Here is a 21809-nt window from a genome sequence, read left to right as displayed (position 1 = left end):
GAGTGCACTTTTCGTTGTTGAGGTGGGTTTAGGGGGTTTGGAAGAGGGAAGAAAGCAGCTGTCTTGGATTATATAGAATTTGGATTTGCAAGGTTTGGATTTTGGAGGAGGATTTCAGGGGTTCAGATGGTCACTAAAAATGTTCAGTGGTTGGCTAGGATCAAGGGTTTTGGTTTATGGATATTGTAAGAGAAACGGTCAGCTGATTCGGGTTGTCTAAAGGTTCTGGAAAATTGGACTTTCAGGAGGGAAAGAATGCTTGTTAATCTCTGCCCTTTATGCGTCAGAAGTTACAGGCAATAACAAGAGATTTTGCAGGGAATTGCAGGGGCCCAGAAGTTACTGTGACAAGAGGAGAAGGTGAGGTGGAATTATGGGCTGCATTTGCTCAAAAGGGGCCTCTAGCGATCAGCCTGCTGAGGTACAGAGAGAGAAAGAATCTAATAAGTCCTCCAAAAGGCTGGTTACTCCCTCTAAGAGAGAGGCAGTTGTAGTGGAGACTAGGAGTATAGGTAATGGAGGGTCTGATGGATTGGCATTGCTTAAGGCACCACAACAAGAAAATTCCAATTCTACTCCACCGATTCCAACTGATAAAGGAGAAAAGAAACCATTGGTTGTCCAACCACCACCAAAAGGCCATCATCAGAGACGGGCCACATTAGATATCAGCACTGGCCGGGGCCAGCTGCCAATGTCAAGGATAATTAGTATATCCAATGGTGCAGCAGGGGAACATGCTGCTGCAGGTTGGCCATCTTGGCTTACAGCAGTGGCAGGAGAGGCTATCAAAGGGTGGGCTCCTCGAAGAGCAGACACATTCGAAAAGTTGGACAAAGTAAGTTATGTTTATTTTTCATATGTGTTTTTTAAGTTCATGCTTATTTTTCCTTCACAACATATAGATTGTTATTTTTACTCCTTTGATTCTGAGTTTCCCTCCTCATATGCAACTCTTAGTTATCCATTATAAATTCTAGTACTTGATGTAGTGATAACCAGAGAAATTTGAATATTTCACTAAATCACTTTTAATTTTTTTCTTTAGTTAGACCTTATCTACCCCTAAGCGTATTTTTGATTAATTTCTAGCCTGTCTACTGATGGTATTTTATTTCCTGTTAAAGGGTGTGCAATCTTAGTGGGAAATGATGTGCTGATGATCAGCCTGATAAATTGATATATGTGGTACCAGATGTTTATAATAAGTTTTAGGTCATCTAAAATGTGCGAACTTGAGTCTTTTATGCGTGGATTGGAACTGTTTCAAAGGTTTAGGTTCACTATTAGAAGAAGAAATCGCTTAATTGGTGCATATTCAATTAGAATATCATCGAACGGACTTAAAAACTATTCAGGCCCATTCTTATTCTAAAATGGTTTTAATGTTGAAGTCCTTAAAGCTTTCTTATCTTCCTCTTATTATTATAGCGAACAACCTTTGATGTTCATATATTTTTCTTCTCAAGTGTTGCTTGGAACTTTGTACTGTTTCAATGCAATGCATCATTTTCTACTAGAAGCAAATTAGAGAATAGGCTTTGCAATTCATTTTCTTTCTTTAGTATGCCAAATTTTTATTGAATAAATGGTCGAATTTGTTGCTCCAATACATTGAGCTATTTGTAAAAGTTCAGAAGCTGTGTACTTAGTCATGTTCCTGAAAAACCAGCGAACTTGGTATGGTCTCAGATGAAGTGTAATAATTTAGTTGTTTTTTTAAAACTTCATCGTCAAGTACTTGATATATTTGGTTTGAATACATAAACTCAAAAGGTTTAGTAGTAGAAGTGTATCCTTTGAAAGATTATACAGTAGTCTACAATTTTCCCTAAGTATAATGTATCAGGAGAATTCTGAATAATCTAATCTCTCATTCTCACATATGCTGATTGGCTTGGGCATTCTACTGGTGTCGACTCTTTCATTGATAACGAAGGCCTCAGACACATTGAGTTGGGCATAAAAAATTTAGAAAAACTGGGAATATTAGAAGGGAAAATTTCCACTTCGCAGTCTAGTGTAAATAAGTTTATTGTAGTGCCCCACCCAACTAGCCACATGGCATAATGATGTGGCAATTCCAACCGTTGGATAGAGAGTAGATGGTCTGGATAGTCCACTTGTGAAATTTCAGATTCAACTTCAATCATATACTCACCCATGTATTGGAATGCATGGCTGATCATCCAAACAAAAAATTCAAAAAGAAAATAAAAGCACAAATTAATTTACCTCTACTAATGTTGGAGTGGAACATATATCAATCCCTCGACTGGGCCACCGATCTGTGTGAACCTTTTGTTTTGCAAACATTCTCCAATCTTTTTGAGATGTCACAAATCTGGTATCTTGTTTAAAGAAAAGGGATTATAAAAGGTTTTTTCGTCTTTCTCATACCTAACTTTTTTCCATACATAAATGAAATTCCTTTTTACGCAGATTGGACAAGGAACTTACAGCAATGTATACAGAGCCCGTGACCTTGAAACTGGCAAAATTGTTGCAATGAAGAAAGTTCGGTTTGTTAATATGGATCCGGAAAGTGTCCGTTTTATGGCCAGGGAAATCTATATTTTGCGTAAACTTGATCATCCAAATGTTATGAAGCTTGAAGGGTTGGTCACTTCTCGTATGTCATGCAGCTTGTACCTTGTATTCGAATATATGGAGCATGATCTTGCTGGGCTTGCGGCAACACCTGGTATCAAGTTTACCGAATCACAGGTGTCTGCTCTTTCTTTTTGCACTTTTGAGGAAATTGAAGGTTCTCACTAGGTTCACCACATACAATGGGTTGACATTGCAACATGGTGCATTGTGTTTGGATCAACCATGCAAGAGTTCCATCTATGTCATCAAATGAATGATCCTAATCACTTATTGTCTAAATATATTCCTATATTCCTGGAGCTTTTGCAAATTTCCTTTCTGAAACTTAAAGAAGATAATGACCAGAATGAAAAGGATAAAACATCCTCAAAGAAGAGAAAGTGACAAATCTGAAAATTATAAAGGACATATTTTACTAGAGTTCCTTAGTTTGACATCTGAATACTCTCTTTATGTGCCACTCAGCATGTGACTGAAGTGGTAGGCCTAGTTACAGTAGCATTTAAACTAAATTTATGGTGACTTGGTCACTTCGTCTAATTATGGTTTGGCTATGTGAATGTTGGTACTTGTCCTGGAATGCTGTTAAACAGGCCATCCTTGTGATATTCCTAATAGTTTTCTTAGGGCCCCTAATTTCAATGAACTCAGCTAATATTAACTTCTTTCTGCACTTGCTATTCAATGCGGCACTCTTGTTTTGATTGCAGATTAAATGTTATATGCACCAGCTACTTCGTGGGCTTGAACACTGTCATAGTCGTGGGGTCCTACATCGAGACATCAAGGGTTCAAATCTTTTAATTGACAATAATGGTAATCTGAAAATTGCTGACTTTGGGTTGGCAACCTTCTTCAATCCTGATAACAAACAGCCATTGACGAGCCGTGTTGTTACTCTTTGGTATCGGCCTCCTGAGCTCTTGCTTGGTGCTACGGATTATGGTGTTGCTGTGGACCTCTGGAGTGCTGGTTGCATCCTTGCAGAATTGCTTGCGGGGAAGCCTATAATGCCAGGAAGAACTGAGGTGCGAGTCGTGCATTCTGCTTGGTGCCTTGGATGCTTACACTTTTTATTTTATTTTTGTTTTCACTTTTAGAAACTTATAGCCTGCTGTCACTTCTGTAGTACTTGATGGAGGCCTCTATAATTATGAGCTCGATGAAATTTATATTGCACTCCCTATCCATTAGCTACCCCCTAACTTATACTGTTCATTAGCGCCCCATTTTGGGTGGGCCAGCCCAAAACTTTGATTGATCTGAAAGATCATCAGATTAATCAATTCATGTTAATCATCTATTTAGAGCTACATTATTATTATTATTATTATTATTATTATTATTATTATTATTATTATTATTATTGAGCATTTGGAGCTGCAATTTTGATGGCTAGTATCAGGTAATATCTAAAACAGACAGGAAAGATCTGGGTCTATCATCTTAATTTTACCATATCCCATCTGAATGTGGTCCACTGGTTTTAATCTCTTGGTTGTTTAGTGCATGGGCTATGTGTTCTAATATATGTGGTATAAGCAGCACCAATCTAAGTGCTCTTGTGATTAATTTTCCGTTTATAGAATTTATTCATGAGAAAATAATTAGATTTCTGTTTTCTTACATTGCATTGACTTGATTGGTGATGGAAATCTCCATATTCACTGTTACTAGGTAGAGCAACTGCATAAGATCTTTAAGCTTTGTGGTTCCCCATCTGATGAATACTGGAGGAAGTCAAAATTGCCGCATGCAACTGTTTTTAAGCCTCAACAGCCTTACAGGCGCTGTCTTCTTGAGACATATAAGGACTTCCCCTCATCTGCTTTGGCTCTCCTGGATGTTCTACTTGCAGTTGAACCTGAAGACCGAGGATCAGCTGCTTCGGCACTTAACAGTGAGGTAATTTGTGTTTTTTTTTGCTGATTGTGTGACAATGGTCTTGGAAATCTCTAAGTTGGTAATGTGTGTTTTTTTTTTCCTGCGTAGTCTTGTTTGTATTGTGACCAGCAATCTTGCACTCTTAACAGCTAACGATAGCTTCTACAGAAAAAGCAATACTACCTTGTTTGTAGAGTTGTCATTTTTACATAGAAAATTAGGTCATGGTGTATTATTATTATTATTATTATGCTAGTTCATTGGCTAGAAATGATAAATTGATGTAATCCTGTATGGCTGGAAATAGTGTAAACTTCATTTTGATATTCTATGCAAATTAGTGTAGTGGTTACTATCGGAGAAAAATATATTCATGTTATAGCTTGGAGGAGAAACTCCTTAAATGGTGTTGGTATAGACCTAACACATGAAAAAAGAGAATGGTAGTTGTAGTATGAGTTTAGGCCTACACTCTGGCTTCTGTTTTTCAAAAAGAAGATGCGAGGACTTTTTCATTGCGGACGGCAGAAAGTGTTGCCCGGAAGTCCTTTCTTGTTTTGAAACAAGAAGTTTATTCACTTCGTTCAGCGTTTTCCTACTTTGGAAGCCTTTTTTATGGAATGTCAATTACTTAAGAAGATTGTGACCAATGGTGATTCCTTTTGAATTCTTATAGTTTCTATTCCTTTAAAAGTTGATTTATTGTATGCACCCACATGGTGTCGTAGTTTACCTGATTTCTTATCTAAAAAATTGTTTGTCAATTAAGAGGGTTGGGAGGGGGGGGGGAAGAGATCTTATTTGGCAACACTGAGTCTGAAGACTGAATATTGATGACACCCTATAGTTTCGATGGAATGTATAGCAGAGTTCATAGATAGAAAATATAATGTCCAAGCAATGTGAGAAGCACAACTGGCAAACACTATATTGCCACAAGCATGGTATAAAGTACCAATACTGTACAAACTGTATTGGTATGATACATATCGTGCTATAAGGTTTTGAGAAGGTATTGTACGATATGGTACAGTAACTAATAAAATTGGTATTGAACAGTAGCGACCCGTTTCGGCTGATACCACTCTAGACAGGTCAATATGGGTTGACACTGTCGAGACAGAACAGAGATGAAACCTGCAAACAAAGAAAATAGAGAAGCTGCAGAAAGCCAACGCTGTTGCTGCCAGGCAGCGACCATGGCAGCGGCAGAGGCCATAGCGGCAGCAGTGACAGCAGAAGGTGGCGATGCCAGCATCTTTGGTGGAGAAACCCTCTATCGATCATGTTACTCCCCCTCCCCATCTTTCCTCTTTAATAGTTAGGCAATGGTTGCTGTGGTCTGTCCGCCCATGGAAGCTTCATAGGAAGGCATGGTGTCAATTTTCACCACAAAACTCAAATCATTTACCACCATGTATTGGCATCTTTCTCTCGTGTTATTAGTCATCCATTTGGTTTTCAAAATATAATAAATCTCCGAAGCATTATAACTGCTACATGACCAATTTTGATTGAGTTCAAAATTAACAGGTAATCAGTTTATCATGGAGCATACTTGTACAGAAAATTGACACTAAGTGATCTGCCACATGGTGGATATTGGGTCCAGCCATCCAATGTCCCGTGGTTAGACCTAATTACTAATTTAATATTTATAGTGTATTATGTTTTAAAATAGTAGTTTGCATGTATCCTAAGCTTATTCATGTATATCTTAAGCGTATCCATGTGTACCGTTGGCGTATCTTGGCTCTCTGATAATATGTCCTGAGACGTAAAGCCACTCGTCTGTTGTGCTGACTGATACCAATATTTGACACCTTGGCCACAGGCCCACAATATCTTGCTTCATATTTATGTGCATGATTATGTTCCAAACATGAATTGTTGCAGAAAAAGGTTTCCATACTCTGGATCTTATGTTCCATAAGATGGATACTTTATCTATTTCTTGTTATTTGCATATGATACAATATAATGGATTTTCAATTACACAGAACTGTCTTCTAACCTACTCTTGTACACTTAAATGTACCTATTTATTGGGATGCTCAGATTAAACAATTTTTGATGTCCTTGTTGCAACTAATAGGATGCTTTTTTAAATCATATTTCCTAATGTAGAGCTTTTGTTTTCAGTTCTTTACTACGAAGCCTCTTCCTTGTGATCCATCAAGTTTGCCTAAATATCCACCGAGCAAGGAATTTGACGCTAAGCTTCGAGATGAGGAAGCTCGAAAGTATGTGGCAAACATTTCTATTTTCATTCTCTTTTGACTTGTTTACCCTTCCTTCTCTTCTTGACACTCTTATCTCTGCAAACTCACTAAAGGTTGTAAAGCCAATGGAATGCATATGAATCTACCAGTTCTGCATAGAAAATTATACATGAATACTTGAAAAAGGTTGAAATTGTGATGTTTCTTATCCTTGTGCCTGAATCCATCACAAAGTAATACCCTCCCATTGTATGTCAATCCATCCTAGGCACTCGCATACACAGAGAAACATACATGTAAGCTTACATATATAATTTGTTCTAAAGTCAATCTATGCATGTCTTAGATGACGACGAGTAAGTATAATGGGAGGTTCTGCATATTGCGTGTTATGTATTGGTTAAGATTATCGTTATGATAATCTAATCTGTTGGTATGTTGATTTCATGTAGCTTCTAGAATGTAATCCATGTAATATTAGCGCTGTGGTTCGGTTATAGTGGGGTAAGGACCTAGTTTACATGAAAATTGACTTATGATGCTGGAAGCATTAATTGCACATGCTTGTGAGTGACTCCTCATATTAGTCGAAACTATGTTTTAATACTTGTTTATTTGCGATTATGCAATTTGATTGTTTACTTCATTTTTTCACTATGTGAAATAATGTCCTTAACTTGAAATAATTATTAATTTTTCTTTGATGAATAAAAAAATTTAATCAAACCAGCAAAGAAAATATTACATAGGGTACAACGACAGAGGACCTGCAGGCCCAAATCCCACATGGGTCTAAAGACTGAACAATTGGGAAGTCACCATTATACAGTGTATCCCTGTTAATCCCTACTTAATTGAATTATGTGGGATGTCATCTAATAGTATGAACCAACTTAAGAACTTTTCAAGGAAAACCTAAGACCAAAGTTTTCCATAATTACTATAGATTTTCATATGTTCTATCCTGTCAAACTGCATATAATGTATTACACCCAATATATATCTTAAAATCCATATGCATGCTTTTATTTCAGATCTGCTTGACCTTAACGTGAGAGCTAAATTTGTTTGGTTAATTACTTATTCTGTTAAGCAAGTAGTAAAACAAGGACAAATTGTTCATAGAACCCGTAGACTCAAGGAAGAACTACATAATGGGATCTGGTCACCCCAGCCTTGGCCAACTAGTCCGCATATATCATTGGCAGACCTCATCCTCCAAACAAAACACATTTTTTTCTTACTTTTTGTCAGGTGCATAATTCTCCACCAGACCTTTTCTGGTCTACCAGGTCAACTCAGTTTTTGGAGATTTCTCCTGTATGGGGCTAGTTCAATGCAATATACCTTTAAATTCTTCTGTTCCTTTTGGTAGTGGTACCTAAGATCATTATACTTGATATATTGGAGGGAACATGTGATTCTTTCCCTAGTGTCTGGCCATCAGCACCAAACTAGTGTTTGTAGTGTGTTGTGTGTCCAGGTCACCAACTTGCCATCCTGGTGTCACTACCTGATGACCTTTTCGCGGTATTAATGATTGAATGCCTTCTGCCCCTATCATAGTTAACACAGCAGCCAGTTAACCATTTTATTGTTTTCTCCAATGTTGGCATACTTTTTGGTTTTTTATCCTCAAAATTTTAGTTTCTACCGGTAAAACTTTGATGTGTGTTGATTTTGGATATGTTACTTCGCCCAAAAGAAAATGTACTTTGCTTAAACATTTACCTTGACATTAACTTAAGTAGGGAAAAGGCAAAAATATCACAATTTCACTCGGAAAACCATTAATCCTGAAAATAAGGAAACAATGCAGTTTAATGAACACAAATATACCAGAAATATTCGGAAAATGCTCCTCCTCTTACACACACACGGCCCCAGAAGGGTGGAAAAGAAATTCCAGTTTTTAGATTCAATTGGTCCTGGGGTCTATATAATAATAGCATGTTGACTGACAATTAAATTCTATCACACAACTGTAAGATATTTGCAGCCAGATGAATGGGGACCTTATCCTCCACACATTTTTTGTTTTATTATTCAGGCAAAAAGCAGCAGGAAAAGGACGTGGACATGAATCTACAAGGAGAGGTTCAAGAGATTCCAGGGCAGTACCAGCACCAGATGCCAATGCTGAATTGCAAGCATCATTACAGGTATTTCTAGATCTCCAGGGATCATCAATTTAGTTGCATGCTATCTTACGCCAACTTCTTACTTTGTGGTTAATTCAGAAACGTGAAGGACAGTCGAACCCTAAAATTAGCAGTGAGAAGTACAATCCCCACGAGGATGGTGGTTCTGGCTTCCCAATTGAGCCTCCCAGAAGAGTTGTGCCGAATGGTTTGTCTGTTTCTGGCCAATTGAATCTTCCCAATGGGTATGGATCTTCATGGAGTAGGGTGGAGGGTGGTGAAACCATCGGTGCTCCTGGCAGAGCAAATGGATCTTCAGGGAAGAGTGCAGAGTTGAGGGCACAGAGATCTTATATGCATCAGGCAGCTGAGTTGTCTAAGTTTTCAAGTTCAGTTGCTGTAAGAAACAGTTCGCATGTTGATTCTCAAAGAGAGAGGAGCATACAAACCAACTGGCCAGAACAGAAATTAAATTCCAGATACAATCAACTGGATGATGCTGAGCCCTCTGAAAAGTCTGAGTGGAGCCATCATTTGTTGGATAGACCTACCTCTTCGCAAAGGAAAGGGGAAAAGGTGTGTGGCAGGGAATCTACAATGGTAAGTGATTGCTTTCATGGTCACTTTTCTTCATTTATATGTTAACATCCATGATCACAATCAACTGTGTATCGAGCAGTCTTTAAGATTATACCATGCTAGACGAGCACAGCCTAAATGTGTTTTGTCATATATTGCCTGGTTTAAACATGGATCATGAGGTTCTCATTAGAGTGGGGTAAAAAAAAAGATTGCTGGGTTCTTATTTAGTTAGGAGTCAGAGATTAATAAATCTCTTAGCTGGTATTCATGATCTATGAATTCACTCCTCATGTGACATTATTATCAATGCATTGATTTGAAGTTTAGTTTTTGAATCTTTCCACTGCAAGAGCTCTGTCCTTAATCTGCCTTTGTTTGGTAATAGGGTTACGCCCCGAAGAAAAACAGGATCCACTACTCTGGACCATTGCTGCCTCCAGGGGGAAACATTGAGGAAATGCTCAAAGAGCATGAGCGGCAAATTCAACAGGCTGTCCGCAAAGCCCGTCTTGAAAAGGCTAAGACCAAGAAAAACTATGGTGAGAATGGCCAGTCTGAGGCACTACTACGTGGGACGAACGGCAGGTGATGGTTGTGAAGCAATTTTTGCTGCCTTGATACTGTTGGAGAAAAGAGCAATTCTCATCTTTGGAAGCGATATTCTTTTTGGGATTTGACTATTCTTGTCGCTGTCAATAGCAGAGGAACTTGCACAACATGAAGCTTCCATGACACCGATCATCCGGGCTTTACCAGGTTATACATCTGTTATCTAAGGAGAATTATGTATTGAATTATAATCTCAGAGCAGCTCATGGTGGTTCAACAAGGTGGGTAATTGAAAGGTAAATGAAATTCATAATCTTTGATAGATGATTTGTTGTGGGAGCTTATGCTGGTGAATCCTGCCAACTGTAGATCAATTGTTTGCTTGAAATTGAGGGAAGGGGTTTGTGCCGCTTTCTGGTCGGTTTATGTATATTTTGGGGGCAGGAATATGTTTTGTACAGCTCAAAGTGGTTTTTTCTGGATCAGTCACCACCTCCATGTAAGGCAAAGCCATCTTCCCAGGTTTGAATGAATTTATTTTTAGCCCAAACCATTACATATTTTGTCCAAGCAGGGCCTTCTGGAGAGTACATTGTCTTTCTCTAGCTGTACTTACACTCTCGAGTATAGTATATATTGAAAGTTATTTATTTAGGTTTTTCTTACCGTACTCTTTGTTGCAGTAAGGTTTCAGGATTTCATCTTTGTTGCTTGAGTTATTGGGTTTTTGTATATACCACAACAGTAATTTTAGTCTTTATTTCAACTTTATGTGGTCGGTTACATGGATCTATACAAAACAAAATAAGAAAAGAAAAAAAAAAAAAGTCTAAATGAAAGAGATGAGAGAAGAAAGGTGAGTAAAAAGATGAGAGTAAGAGGATAAAGGCACAGTTAACAATTTAGGAGAATCATATCTACATGGGGTCAGCTACATGGTTATTGTAATATATTAGGTCATAAATTAACATGGTTAATGCCACTAGTAGCTGTTGGATATGTGCCTATTAATGGAAGTGTGCTTTTTCTTGGTAGAAAGTCAATGGAAATTTTTGCTCTTAAATAATAACCTTTTTGTGCTTTTTTTGAGTAACCAGTTAATCGTAAATGATGCAGGTCAGAGAGAGATACCTGGTAGTGTAATATAAAAAAATAAACTAATTAATTTAATAATAATAAAAAAAATAAAAGTTAGATAGTTAGTGGGAAAAAGAATGATACTTGGTAGTGTGGTTTTTGTGTCTAAACACGAGGAAATAACAGCTCCACCCCTATGAAATATAAAAAACTCATTTCCTCCAGATGCCCGTATGAACCATTCAATGGTTTTTACACTGGTGTAGGGTCTGCATGATCAGGTAGTATTCTTTTTCCCTCAATTCTCCTTGCAGTTAAGGAGTCCCTAAATCGATTTAAACATACATTGAATGAAGACAAATTCTACCAAAAAAAAAAAAATGAAGACGACTTAACTACATTAGAAAAATAAAGAAACCACAATTTGAATAATTATAACAAGAAACCACAATTTGAATAGTTATAAGGCTCTTATGACATAGGCAAGCTATAAACTCCCACAAATGAGAACCTCAAAGTTGTTTGAAGTTACTTCGGCAAAAGTTTTCATTCCGAGGAGAGTAGGAAGAATCCCCTCTTTTGGTGATACAACCATGACAGTTCCATCATATTCTCCCACCTCCATTGTACGATATTAAAACATTTGCATAAATATATTGATAAATTTTATGTCAATCCAATGCATAGTGCACGCAGCCTCTGCTGGTAGAGCAAGCGCAATGTTTGTGGTCGAGGGATCAATTCCTGTTACACGCATTCCCTCCCCTCCCCTCCCCTCCCCTCCCCTTTCTTTCATCCCTCCCTCCCTCCCTCCCTCTTGTGTATGTGAGTAAAGTTCCCTTGGGCAGTTCTATAGGATGTAAATATATATATATATATATATATAAATTTATATTTTACATTTTAAATAAATTAAAGAAAAAAAAATAAACAATGTATCATTAATGTATTCACGGTCAACACAATTTCTTTTAAATCATTGTTTTCATAATTTTTTATTTTCTAAAAGATAAAAAAGAAGTTTGTTTGGGAGTTTGCCTTATACCAGTGCTCCCACGAGTTTATCTCTATCATCTCCTATTGAAGAGACATCTTTACCCTTTCTTAGGTGAAGAAGAGAGATAAGACACAGGTAGCCACGCTCCTAATCGTTTCCCAAAATTAAGCAGCTATCAATCTCATAGTATATAATTGTATACACCTAATTATGTCACGTCATGGCAATGATCACTCTAGGATGCCACATTCTCCATATCTCTCTTTGGAAAACTTAGTTATGGAATAAAATGACCAAATTGCCCTAAAGATTTAAATGGAAAAATGATTTTCAAAATCAGTTGGGACATTGAATATAAATATTTTTACACATAGGTGTGAGAACGGCACAAATCGACCACCATTTATTGTTAGTGTTCTTCCTAATGTAAAAGCCCCTTGCCAATTCGGCTACCTAGGGTTGTTAGAACATGCTTTACATCACTATATCACACTTTGAAATTGGACTATCATTTACGGTTTGAAGCTTATGACAAAAATATTTTATTTCTTGGCTTTCTAGGCTGCCATGTGGATGTGGCACCTTCCTATGACATCGCAAGGAGCACTCATACGGTATTGTAAATACCATACGGTATTGTAAATACCATACGGTATTGCCGACGTTATCGTTAGATCTATGTCTATCTCTCTCCTTCTTAAAAGTCATCTATGCTCCTTCCATTCTAGTTCTCTCATTGATTGAACCACTAATTTAAAAAAAAAAAGGGCAGCATACCTAACCTCCTCCCTCACTATAAATAGGACCACTTCCAAAAAGGGAATATCCAAACATAAGGAATTTCTTCATTAGGGAGGGTGCAATTGGAGCCTCCAACACCCTAACTGATATTTTTTTTTTCCTTGAGAGAGGAAAAGAAAAGAACTCCCCTTCAGCTGGGAGACAAAAAAGTTCGTGGATTTGTGTTCGGAAGGGCCCACCCATTTACCCCCCAAATAACATGCATCTATAGTTTTTGTTCTTAGCCCTATTGAGCTTGGAACCTACAGAGGCAGTCCCCCTTGTAACTTAGGCTAGCTACTCTGCTTTGATTTTGTTTTTTTCTTACCTCCATTCCAACTTTCATGATGTTGTGCTTCTTGTTCCGTTTAAAAATCTACCATAAATTAGACTCTATAAATGCAAGTTTTTGAAGAGGAGAGTCTCAAGAAGATCAGAAGTTACCTCTCAATCCTTGGTCCATTATCTACCAACCTATATCCTTATGGGGTCTAGGTTTCTGATAGAGTTTAATTCATGATAAAGCTTTGATAATTAAAACTAGGGTGGCAAATTATTACAAATCCTTCAACCCTTTGGACCATATCTTAAAAGCAAAAAACTTTCCACATTCCCATTTGTTAGATCCTATTTTGACACTTCAAATGGATCTTGGATTTGGAATAGTGTCAAACATATCCTTCCTATTCTAAAGAAATGGTATGCTGGATTTATTTAACAATTACTTCATCATAGAATCTATAGATTTTGGGTTTACAAGATGTCCGGAGGAAGCAGGAGCAAGGGGACCGCAGCAAGAATTACAAGGAACAATGTCGTTAAGATGCGTAATTGTAAACATTATCAATTTGTGGTATAACATTGGTCATGTAACTGTTTTCTCTCTTACTTGATAATTTTACATCTTTGAAGACTTTTGGTGATATACATATTAGGGTGAGAGAATGCTAACCGATGGCGCATGTACACATTAACGTCTGCGCTAATGGAAGGGCACATGCAAGTATCTTCAACGCAGGACAACATGATCTTTTTGCACCTGCTGTATCTTGGCATAAGTACATGCTATTGGATAGCATTCTTTCCTCCTACATATTATTAGAAGGATAGGAGTTCTACTTCCAAAGCTCTCACCGACTAGCTAATAAGGCCAAAAAAATAAGGAGACTGTCATCAGAGCGTAATTCTGTTTTTTTTTTCTTCTCTTTTTTAAAATTTTTTGGGTGGGGGGGGGGGTGTTGGGGAGAGGGAGTAAACATGCTTTACATATCAAAATTTGGATCAATGACACATTTTAAGTAGAAGAAAATTATTTCACTTGACTAAAATTTCAATTGAAAACTTGGAATAAGGTTTTTTTCCCCCAAAAATGATTTTTTTTCCCCAAAATAGTGTGCATCTATAGATTATAATCTTGACATAAAAAGTCAGACAAAATATTATTCTGTTATATTATTTAATAATTTATATATTAAATACCAACCATGTAAGAATACAATACATGAAAATAAATAAGAAATTACATGACTTTAAGTCAAGAAGAACACTGTCAGGCTTCGTTGCGTATACTAGTGTCTCCCTGTGTCTATCTTTTCTCCCTTCTATGAAATGACATATAATGTCCCCTATTGCGGAAGAGTGTTACCATAAAAAAAAAATGTGAAAGAGAGAGACAGGGAAGTACTTGCATACGTTACATAGTTGGACAGCAAACTCAATCCTTTTTTAATGATAGGCATCCAACCCACCCCGCCCCCTCCCCCACCCCTCCCTCCCCCCACCCCAAAAAACCCATTAAAGATTTTTGAAGCCTTGCGAAGCGATGGCTCTATATATTCTATTTTATATTTCTTGGGGGGGGGGGTGTGGTCAATTGTATTCTCCAGGGATGATTTATGTTGTTAATTGTCTATCTATTTTCCTGGATATTCTCATTTTTTTTCCCTTATTTTTCTGTTTCACTTTTTTATACTTCTATTTATATAATTAAAAATTAGTTTCCCACTGATTTGTTGGTTTTAAAACACTGCTTCAAATCACATAAATATCAATTTTTTTTTCTCTTGATTAGTCCTTGAATTATTTGTTTTAATTTCAACCACAAACCCTCCCATCAACCTACCTAACTAAAGAACAGAAAATAAAAGGAGTAAGAATCATCATCTGGATCAAGAGTAACAAAATATAATTCCATGACCCTTCTGTTGAACTGTCACTTCCTCAACTAAAATTGCATAATATGAAAGATGAATAGTGAGAGTGAATTAGTTTACCGAACATTATGTACATTTGTGCTCAAAGATATCTTCATTGACTATCTCGCTTGGGCTTCCGACTCAGCTCCGAGTAGTGACCACCCATTAGCTGCAAAATTTCCTCCCACAGACCTTCAGATGATGAATCAGACGAACCACCCAAAATCAAATTTGCACTACAGGCAGCAACGTACCAATAATCTGATTCAATCTCCTCTCTCAATTGATCAAACTGCCAACCTGCATACCCGACGAAAAATCTGAAGTCCACTGGATTAAGCATCCCTTTCTTCACAAGCCCTGCAGCTTCATCCAAACTGTTTCTAGCACCAAAACATAGGCCAGGAATCACCGGCTCAAACCCTGGAAGTTTGGAATTCTCTTCTGTCCTCAACAAGAACATGCTTGCTTCAAGAGGCCCACCAAAGTGCAAAGAACAATCTGCAAAAGTGGTTGCTAGATCCAGATTTGAGGGCTTCATCTGTTTGATTCTCTTGTTGAGTGGACGGTTTATGACAACTCCAAAGGGACCCTCATATGGGGATCTAGTTCCAGATCTGAGGAGGAGGACCACAGTTCTTTCGAAAGTGCGAACACCATCAAGCTTCTCAGTGGCAACAAGTACACAGCCCGTCTCTGGAACAGGAATCGGGTGGGCCCATTTCAAGCCAAGCAATTTGGAGGAGTCATGGGAACTTGCTTCTTGACCAGAAGCTTCGGTATCTACATTTTGCACCTATAGAAGAATTTCCAGAGTTAAATTTCATTTCATCTTGTAGAGGTGATAATTTCTAGCATCAACTAATCATCAGCATGAACAAGTGAAATAGTTGTACACTTGTACATTTCTTACCAAGGGGACATTCCATTATTTGATCCAGACATATATAACACTGCTTACTCCGGCTTCAAACAGGCAGTGTAAACACAAGAAAATTGCATGTCTCGCCATGAAACTCTAATAAGTAACCACTAAATATGGGGACATCCCCACATCTTATCCTTTTTAAGCCTAGTGTTGTTCTAAGAAGGAATAATGATTAATTTCGATTTGAATGGGAAGAAAAGCTAGATTTTACCTGCTCTTGTGCAACAAGATTTGCTCTGAATGTTCTCCAATCCGAAATTACTTTGTCAGAAGCATGATTCTTCCCTTTGGAACCATCTTTCTCTGGAATTGATTGATCACCATTTCCTGTTGTAGAAATCGCCCCCAGAGGGCAGCAAATAGGGGTAAAGAAAATAGGAATACCATTCATAACATGGGGAAAATAAGTTAAGCCTTTTCTGATTGCTATTATTTGCACAAAAAAAAACAAGGAAAAAAAAATTGGCTTACCAAGAAATTTTTTAAAAATTAATAAGGATATATGACTTGAAGGAGAATATTACAATACTGAGGATGAAGAAGAAGAACAACAACAACAACAAAGCTTAGCCTTATCCCAACTAAATGGGTTTGGCAATACCAAGGATGAAGAAGAACCCAGTAAAAAGCATGCAAGCAAGAATGAGCTATAACTCAAGCTGTATTACCGAAATTACATCTTTCTCATCCTGAACAACTCTTTATGGCCAGAACCTCAGATTTTAAGATCCAATTTAATTAGTAATTGTAGAAAGACATCTAGAATGGGGATCAATATGAGCTATCCAACAATGAGTCAGAAGATGGCAAAAGCTGGAGGCCCAAGTATTTCAGAGAAGAAAAGGTGCTAGAAAGAAGAATTCAAAAATAGGTAAAAAATAAGAGGATGAAACCCATATGCAATCCAAAAGAAGCCCAAAAACAGGTACATTATTATCAATTCCACCTCCTCCCTCCCCCCACCCCAAAAAAAGTACATTCCATGAATACTGATTTGAATTTTTCCCCTTTTTTTTTTGCATCGCAAGGTTGACTGGCTTATTAGCTGATGATGATCCCAAATCAAAGGAAAATGCAATCCGTTTTCTTCATCCACATCTTCCATCATTTTCTCTATCTGGCCCTCCCCACAAGGCACAGTTGTTACTCCATTCTTCGTATTTGTGATGGGAATTGAAACCATCAGGACTTACTATAGCAGAAACATGGGAAATCAGGTTCCAAAACAAGAGTATTGTGTAAATTATGTGGACATAACAGATGCTGCCAACATTAGAGCACTGCCTCCAAAGAGAATCATATATAGTACTTTAATTTGGAATTTCTGTTTCTCCAAGAGTTAAAAGTACTTTGGTAATTTCAGCTTTTAATTTTTTCATGGCAGTTAACGTCATGCCTGATTTAGTTTCCTTTAATCCATATTTGGGCGATTAAGGTTAATTTACGTCCAGTAAATTTTTTTAAGCATTTATTCCAATTCTACCTAGAGTATGAGTTTAGCTAATTCAAAATTCCACTGTCTTCACCAACACCTGGGATTCAAGCTCTGTTGGCCTCGTGGCCTTTTATCTATTATCAAAAACCATGCTTGGTTAGTTAGTAGAGGTTGACCTGCCCATGTGTTTACGCAATAGATCTCTATAGGCCTTGGAGAGATTGTGCAACATTTCTTCTTCCTTCTATCTTCTTCTTCCACTCTTAATTCTCAATGAATTTCTATATTCTTCTTCTATCTTAGAAATCAAGTTCTGACATAATCATATATGTTTCTTCCAGTATATGGACAAGCATAGAGTGAAAATATAAGCGCATGCACTTTTCTCTGTAATTTTTGAGTCATATGTCCCTTTCTTGATTAAATAAAGCAGGAATAGATGTACAGTTGTGACCTTATAAGTTGAAACAGTAAACAGATTACATGCAATTTAAGTTTACAGAGCATGAATCTATGTTTCTTACTATATATTTAAACCATTATATATGTTTATACATGAATAAGTTGAATCTAATCTGCAAACCACTAAATGTTTGGATTTCATATGTATATTAGACGAGCCCAGTTGCTTCTCAACACATATATCAAACGATCCTATCATCTAATCATTCTTCTAAGGCATGCAGAGTTGAAAGTGAAAGACCATAGGGATTTCATCAAACACAGAAAACATGCAGTGTTCTGTAAATAATAAACAGACTGAACTGATTCAGGAATTGGGACAGTCTAACCTTATTGCTTGCTATTACTGAGTGTCAGAAGATGATAAGAATGGATATGCCAGCATAAGTTCCTACTGATGGTGCATTGGGCAGATGATGAAAGAATCAGGAGAAACCATGACAGAGGTGGACAAAATATTGTGGAGCAAAAAGGTTTAGCTATGCTACAGCAGTTTCCTTATTTAAAATGTTTTCGACCTAAAATAGGACTTGGCTGTGGCACTAGCATCCTTTTCTTTGCTTTGTCAACTGGGAATGGGAAAGAAGAAGTTGGTAAGGTCCTTGATGATATGGAAATTCAAGGATGGGTTTTTTCAATAGAGTTCTGTATGATATGGCCTTTTTAGATATTTTATCCATTTTAATTTCATAAAATAGAGGTTTTTACTGGGTATACTGATCACAAATCCATATAGTAGTTAGAAGAAGGTACTTTAAACATATATATAAGCAGAATCCAACTCTGACATTATGTATCACATAATTTAGAAAAAGAATAGTGCAATGACTGAAATGTGGACATGCAAACTCGATTACCTCCCTTGTTCATATGAATCCACTTATGCTTAAAAGTTTTGGAGTGCCAGTTAATTCACTAGCACTCTTCTACCATGTCATCTTTGACCAATCTCTATTTTTTCCCTTCTAGCTCTTTTGCATTGGGAAAAAAAAAGAAAGAAAAAGAAGAACAATTAATTCAGTTTCACCCAAAAGACAAGAACATGTCTAAGATTGGGAAAGGAGAGTCACATGTATCATAATAAGTATAGCATTCATAAAAAGCAGAAACCTTCTGAAGGAAAATAGACTAATAGATAGGAAGATGCACAAGTGTATTAGGTTTGAAACTTGATATTTGACTTGCATACAAGTTGCCACTTGTCCTAAAAGGCTCAAAAGTATTCTTCCATGGAATTTTAATTGTCTCCAAAATCCCCTACACTAGCTTCAACTGACTAAAACCTTAAAAACCTAATTGAAATTAACAGGCAAGTTGAAATTTTAAATTACTAGACACCCATGGAAATTGTTTAAGGCTTTCACATGTTCGCAGTCAGCTTTTATAGTAGAATGTGAGCACAGGAACCAAAAAATTTCTTCTGTACTGTACTGTAGTACAACAACAAAGACTGAAAGTTAATGCCCAAACATCGGTCTCTAGAGTTAAGAGTTCAACTGTAAGAATACATATGGGGCAAGTTCCAACTAAGATATTGAAACTCATCACTTCAAATTGGAAACAAACCAAGAGTAAAGTTATAACCCTAGAAACAAAAATCAATACAAGCAACGTTGGGATCACAGGTATCATTCAAAAGGCAAAAAAAATCAAAAAATGGAAAATATTTTTTGGCTACTTGGGAGTTTTAATGGCAACTCATTGGAAAAGGGTTAACCCTCAACCTTAAGAAATATAAATTCTACAAATCCATATAAACCGACACCATCGAACGCCCACAGACACCGAATTTACTGAAAACATGAGAAAGAGTTGAAATAATTATATGGAAAAAAAAAAACTCTTAGATACCAGAGGAAGATGGGTTCTGACGATTCTTCTTTGCCATGGCTTTTACGATCAAAGATCGACATGGAGAAACTTTAAATTTCGAAATCCTAATCTCCAGCAACCTTCCATCTTCGACCCTGAAAGATGTAATCTTTCCCAAATTGCAGGAAAAGGGTCTTTCGGCCCAAGTATTTTTTTGGGAAAAAGAAAAAATTTTGGCACAGAAAGGGCCCCCGTTGCTGTTTTTCAATTGAAGGGACCAAAGATCCATGGCACCCTTTGAAAGAGTGCTCAAATTTCTGCGACTTGAGGATGATTTTTGTTTCTCTTTTCCTTCCGTTCTTAACTTTTTTTCTCCAGTTCCAGAAACGATAAGAGGATGAGTATAGGAACTTAAGAAGTAGGAGACGATCGATATGAAGAGATCAATGAACAGAGAGAGAGAGAGAGAGAGAGAGAGAGGAATATGCTATTATGCTTAGTTTAACGGAACCATCGAGTGCATCAGTAGAAAAGTTGAGAAACCGTTAACACACATTTAGCAAGGGCAAGGGATGTGATGAGTGATAATCCCATGGCCATGATGGCGACGCATGGGCATGATAATGAATCAGCTCTAGGGAGACCCTACCCGATTCCGAGTTAGAAATTGACCAATCCTGATTCTTGACAATGGATAGTGTGGCATTGATGGGCTCTCTTGCCTCTTCCTATGGATATGGATGGCACGATGCTTGTTGTACCAAGATTACATGGTTTATATGGGACAAAATGCCTCCACACCAGCCCACCTCAGGGTAAACAGGAATTCTATTGTAGTTATTGATGCTTTCACGTATGTCCTTATTGGTTCTTATATAGAAGTAGGGTCACGCTGTCTTTTAAGAAATCTTATCAAGTTTATATTAAGAGAAAATGATTATTATGTGGACCATGTATAGTTTCTTTTGAATGAATTTTTATTTATTTTTGAAAATGTGAACCTCACATGAATAATACATTTTTTAGAACAACTATTGGTGTAACATGCGTGTTCATCCCCATACTAGCAATATAGAAAAACCCCTCTCCGATTTATTTATTACATGGCACTGCACTATCATCATCTACCAGAAAAAAAATTTGACGCTACCATCCTCAACCTTCTTATAAAATTTCATCAGCCAATGAGTTTTACATCAGGAGGAAAATATGAAAAAAAAAAAAAAAATTGTTAACAAGTTAAAGATAAGAACTAAACAAATTGACTCTTTAGAATATACAAAGGATAATTTGATACAACTTACAAGTGGTCCATGTGATTGAGTTTGCCCACCAATTTCATTGACTCCACGCAACTTTATATACTTTGAAGCATTTTTTTAATTTTCTTATAATTCTTTTTTGTTTGCCTTGTGTGAGAACAACAGATATTCATCCCTGTCATCTTGAAGGGAATCTATCATCTTTATCCTGAAAAAAAGGAATAATAAGTCACTACTTAGATTATGATCTATTATTAAAAAAAAAAAAAAAAAAAAAAAAATCCCAAATGGGCTCAAATAGAGACTAGTCAAACCAAATGTCAAGTTACAAATCAAGAAAGATGACAGGCACCTCAATTCATCCGGTTAAAATGGGAAAAAAATCGTCTGTAATTTCAATCTCGTACAATTTCGTGAAATACCACCTTTTGGGGGTGACACGTGTATTGATACCAATGTAATGGTCCAGATCTGATTTAAATGCCTCTTCACTGATTTAATGTTTTATTAGTTGTACCAGATCTGAACCATTGTATTGATATCAATACACGTGTCATCGCTTGAAGGTGGTATTGCACGGAATTGTACAAAATCGGAATTGCAGACGATTTCAACCCGTTAAAATGTACATGTTCCTATTTACTTGGTAAAAATTAAATATAACACAACATATAGATGGGCACATTTCTAATGTGTTTATCTTCAAAACAAGGATTAATGTACAAGACAGTAAATATACATTCTTAAAGGATGAAAAATAGTATACCAACGATATTTACAGAAATGCCACTCATGCAAAACCCTGGCTAGATCAGTTGGTGAGTATAAGCTTGTCGCACTGCAATCTTACCAACTGAACTGGAGAGTTGC

The 21809-nt window shown here is 36.9% G+C and overlaps 2 protein-coding genes across 3 annotated transcripts; one reads left to right on the top strand and one right to left on the bottom strand.

The window, feature by feature from the left end:
* The first annotated feature begins 7 nt into the window (after nucleotides 1–7).
* On the top strand, nucleotides 8–10656 carry LOC122066851 (probable serine/threonine-protein kinase At1g54610). 2 transcript variants are annotated; one of them, XM_042630675.1, is made up of 8 exons: nucleotides 8–838; nucleotides 2443–2727; nucleotides 3324–3641; nucleotides 4291–4518; nucleotides 6640–6740; nucleotides 8770–8881; nucleotides 8960–9460; nucleotides 9828–10656. In XM_042630675.1, exons 1-8 carry the CDS (start codon nucleotides 374–376, stop codon nucleotides 10029–10031), a joined length of 2214 nt encoding a protein of 737 aa, XP_042486609.1. In that variant the 5' UTR covers nucleotides 8–373; the 3' UTR covers nucleotides 10032–10656. The 2 variants fall into 2 exon arrangements, with proteins under 2 accessions (XP_042486609.1, XP_042486610.1); XM_042630676.1 differs by lacking the exon at nucleotides 2443–2727.
* A 4353-nt stretch (nucleotides 10657–15009) lies between these two features.
* On the bottom strand, nucleotides 15010–20209 carry LOC122066852. Its single transcript, XM_042630677.1, has 3 exons — nucleotides 19717–20209; nucleotides 16180–16295; nucleotides 15010–15836 (listed from the first exon to the last, which is right to left on the bottom strand). The coding sequence occupies exons 1-3, from the start codon at nucleotides 19964–19966 to the stop codon at nucleotides 15153–15155; spliced, it is 1050 nt and encodes a 349-aa protein (XP_042486611.1). The 5' UTR covers nucleotides 19967–20209; the 3' UTR covers nucleotides 15010–15152.
* Nucleotides 20210–21809: the final 1600 nt, after the last annotated feature.

Source organism: Macadamia integrifolia, unplaced genomic scaffold (assembly GCF_013358625.1).
Source record: "Macadamia integrifolia cultivar HAES 741 unplaced genomic scaffold, SCU_Mint_v3 scaffold2617, whole genome shotgun sequence".
NCBI lineage: Eukaryota > Viridiplantae > Streptophyta > Magnoliopsida > Proteales > Proteaceae > Macadamia > Macadamia integrifolia.
The sequence above is the reverse complement of the archived record's forward strand: the minus strand, read 5'-3'. Positions and strand labels throughout refer to the sequence as shown.

What these genes read in the sequence shown, in the direction of transcription:
- LOC122066851 (XM_042630675.1), top strand. Translation starts at nt 374, where the DNA reads ATGGGCTGCATTTGCTCAAAAGGGGCCTCTAGCGATCAGCCTGCTGAG. An exon ending in CATTCGAAAAGTTGGACAAA is followed by an intron (nt 839 to 2,442) that starts GTAAGTTATGTT and finishes CTTTTTACGCAG; the next exon opens with ATTGGACAAGGAACTTACAG. An exon ending in AATTGCAAGCATCATTACAG is followed by an intron (nt 8,882 to 8,959) that starts GTATTTCTAGAT and finishes TGGTTAATTCAG; the next exon opens with AAACGTGAAGGACAGTCGAA.
- LOC122066852 (XM_042630677.1), bottom strand. Translation starts at nt 19,966, where the DNA reads ATGGATCTTTGGTCCCTTCAATTGAAAAACAGCAACGGGGGCCCTTTC. An exon ending in TCAGAACCCATCTTCCTCTG is followed by an intron (nt 16,296 to 19,716) that starts GTATCTAAGAGT and finishes TTTCTACAACAG; the next exon opens with GAAATGGTGATCAATCAATT. An exon ending in ATCTTGTTGCACAAGAGCAG is followed by an intron (nt 15,837 to 16,179) that starts GTAAAATCTAGC and finishes ATTCTTCTATAG; the next exon opens with GTGCAAAATGTAGATACCGA.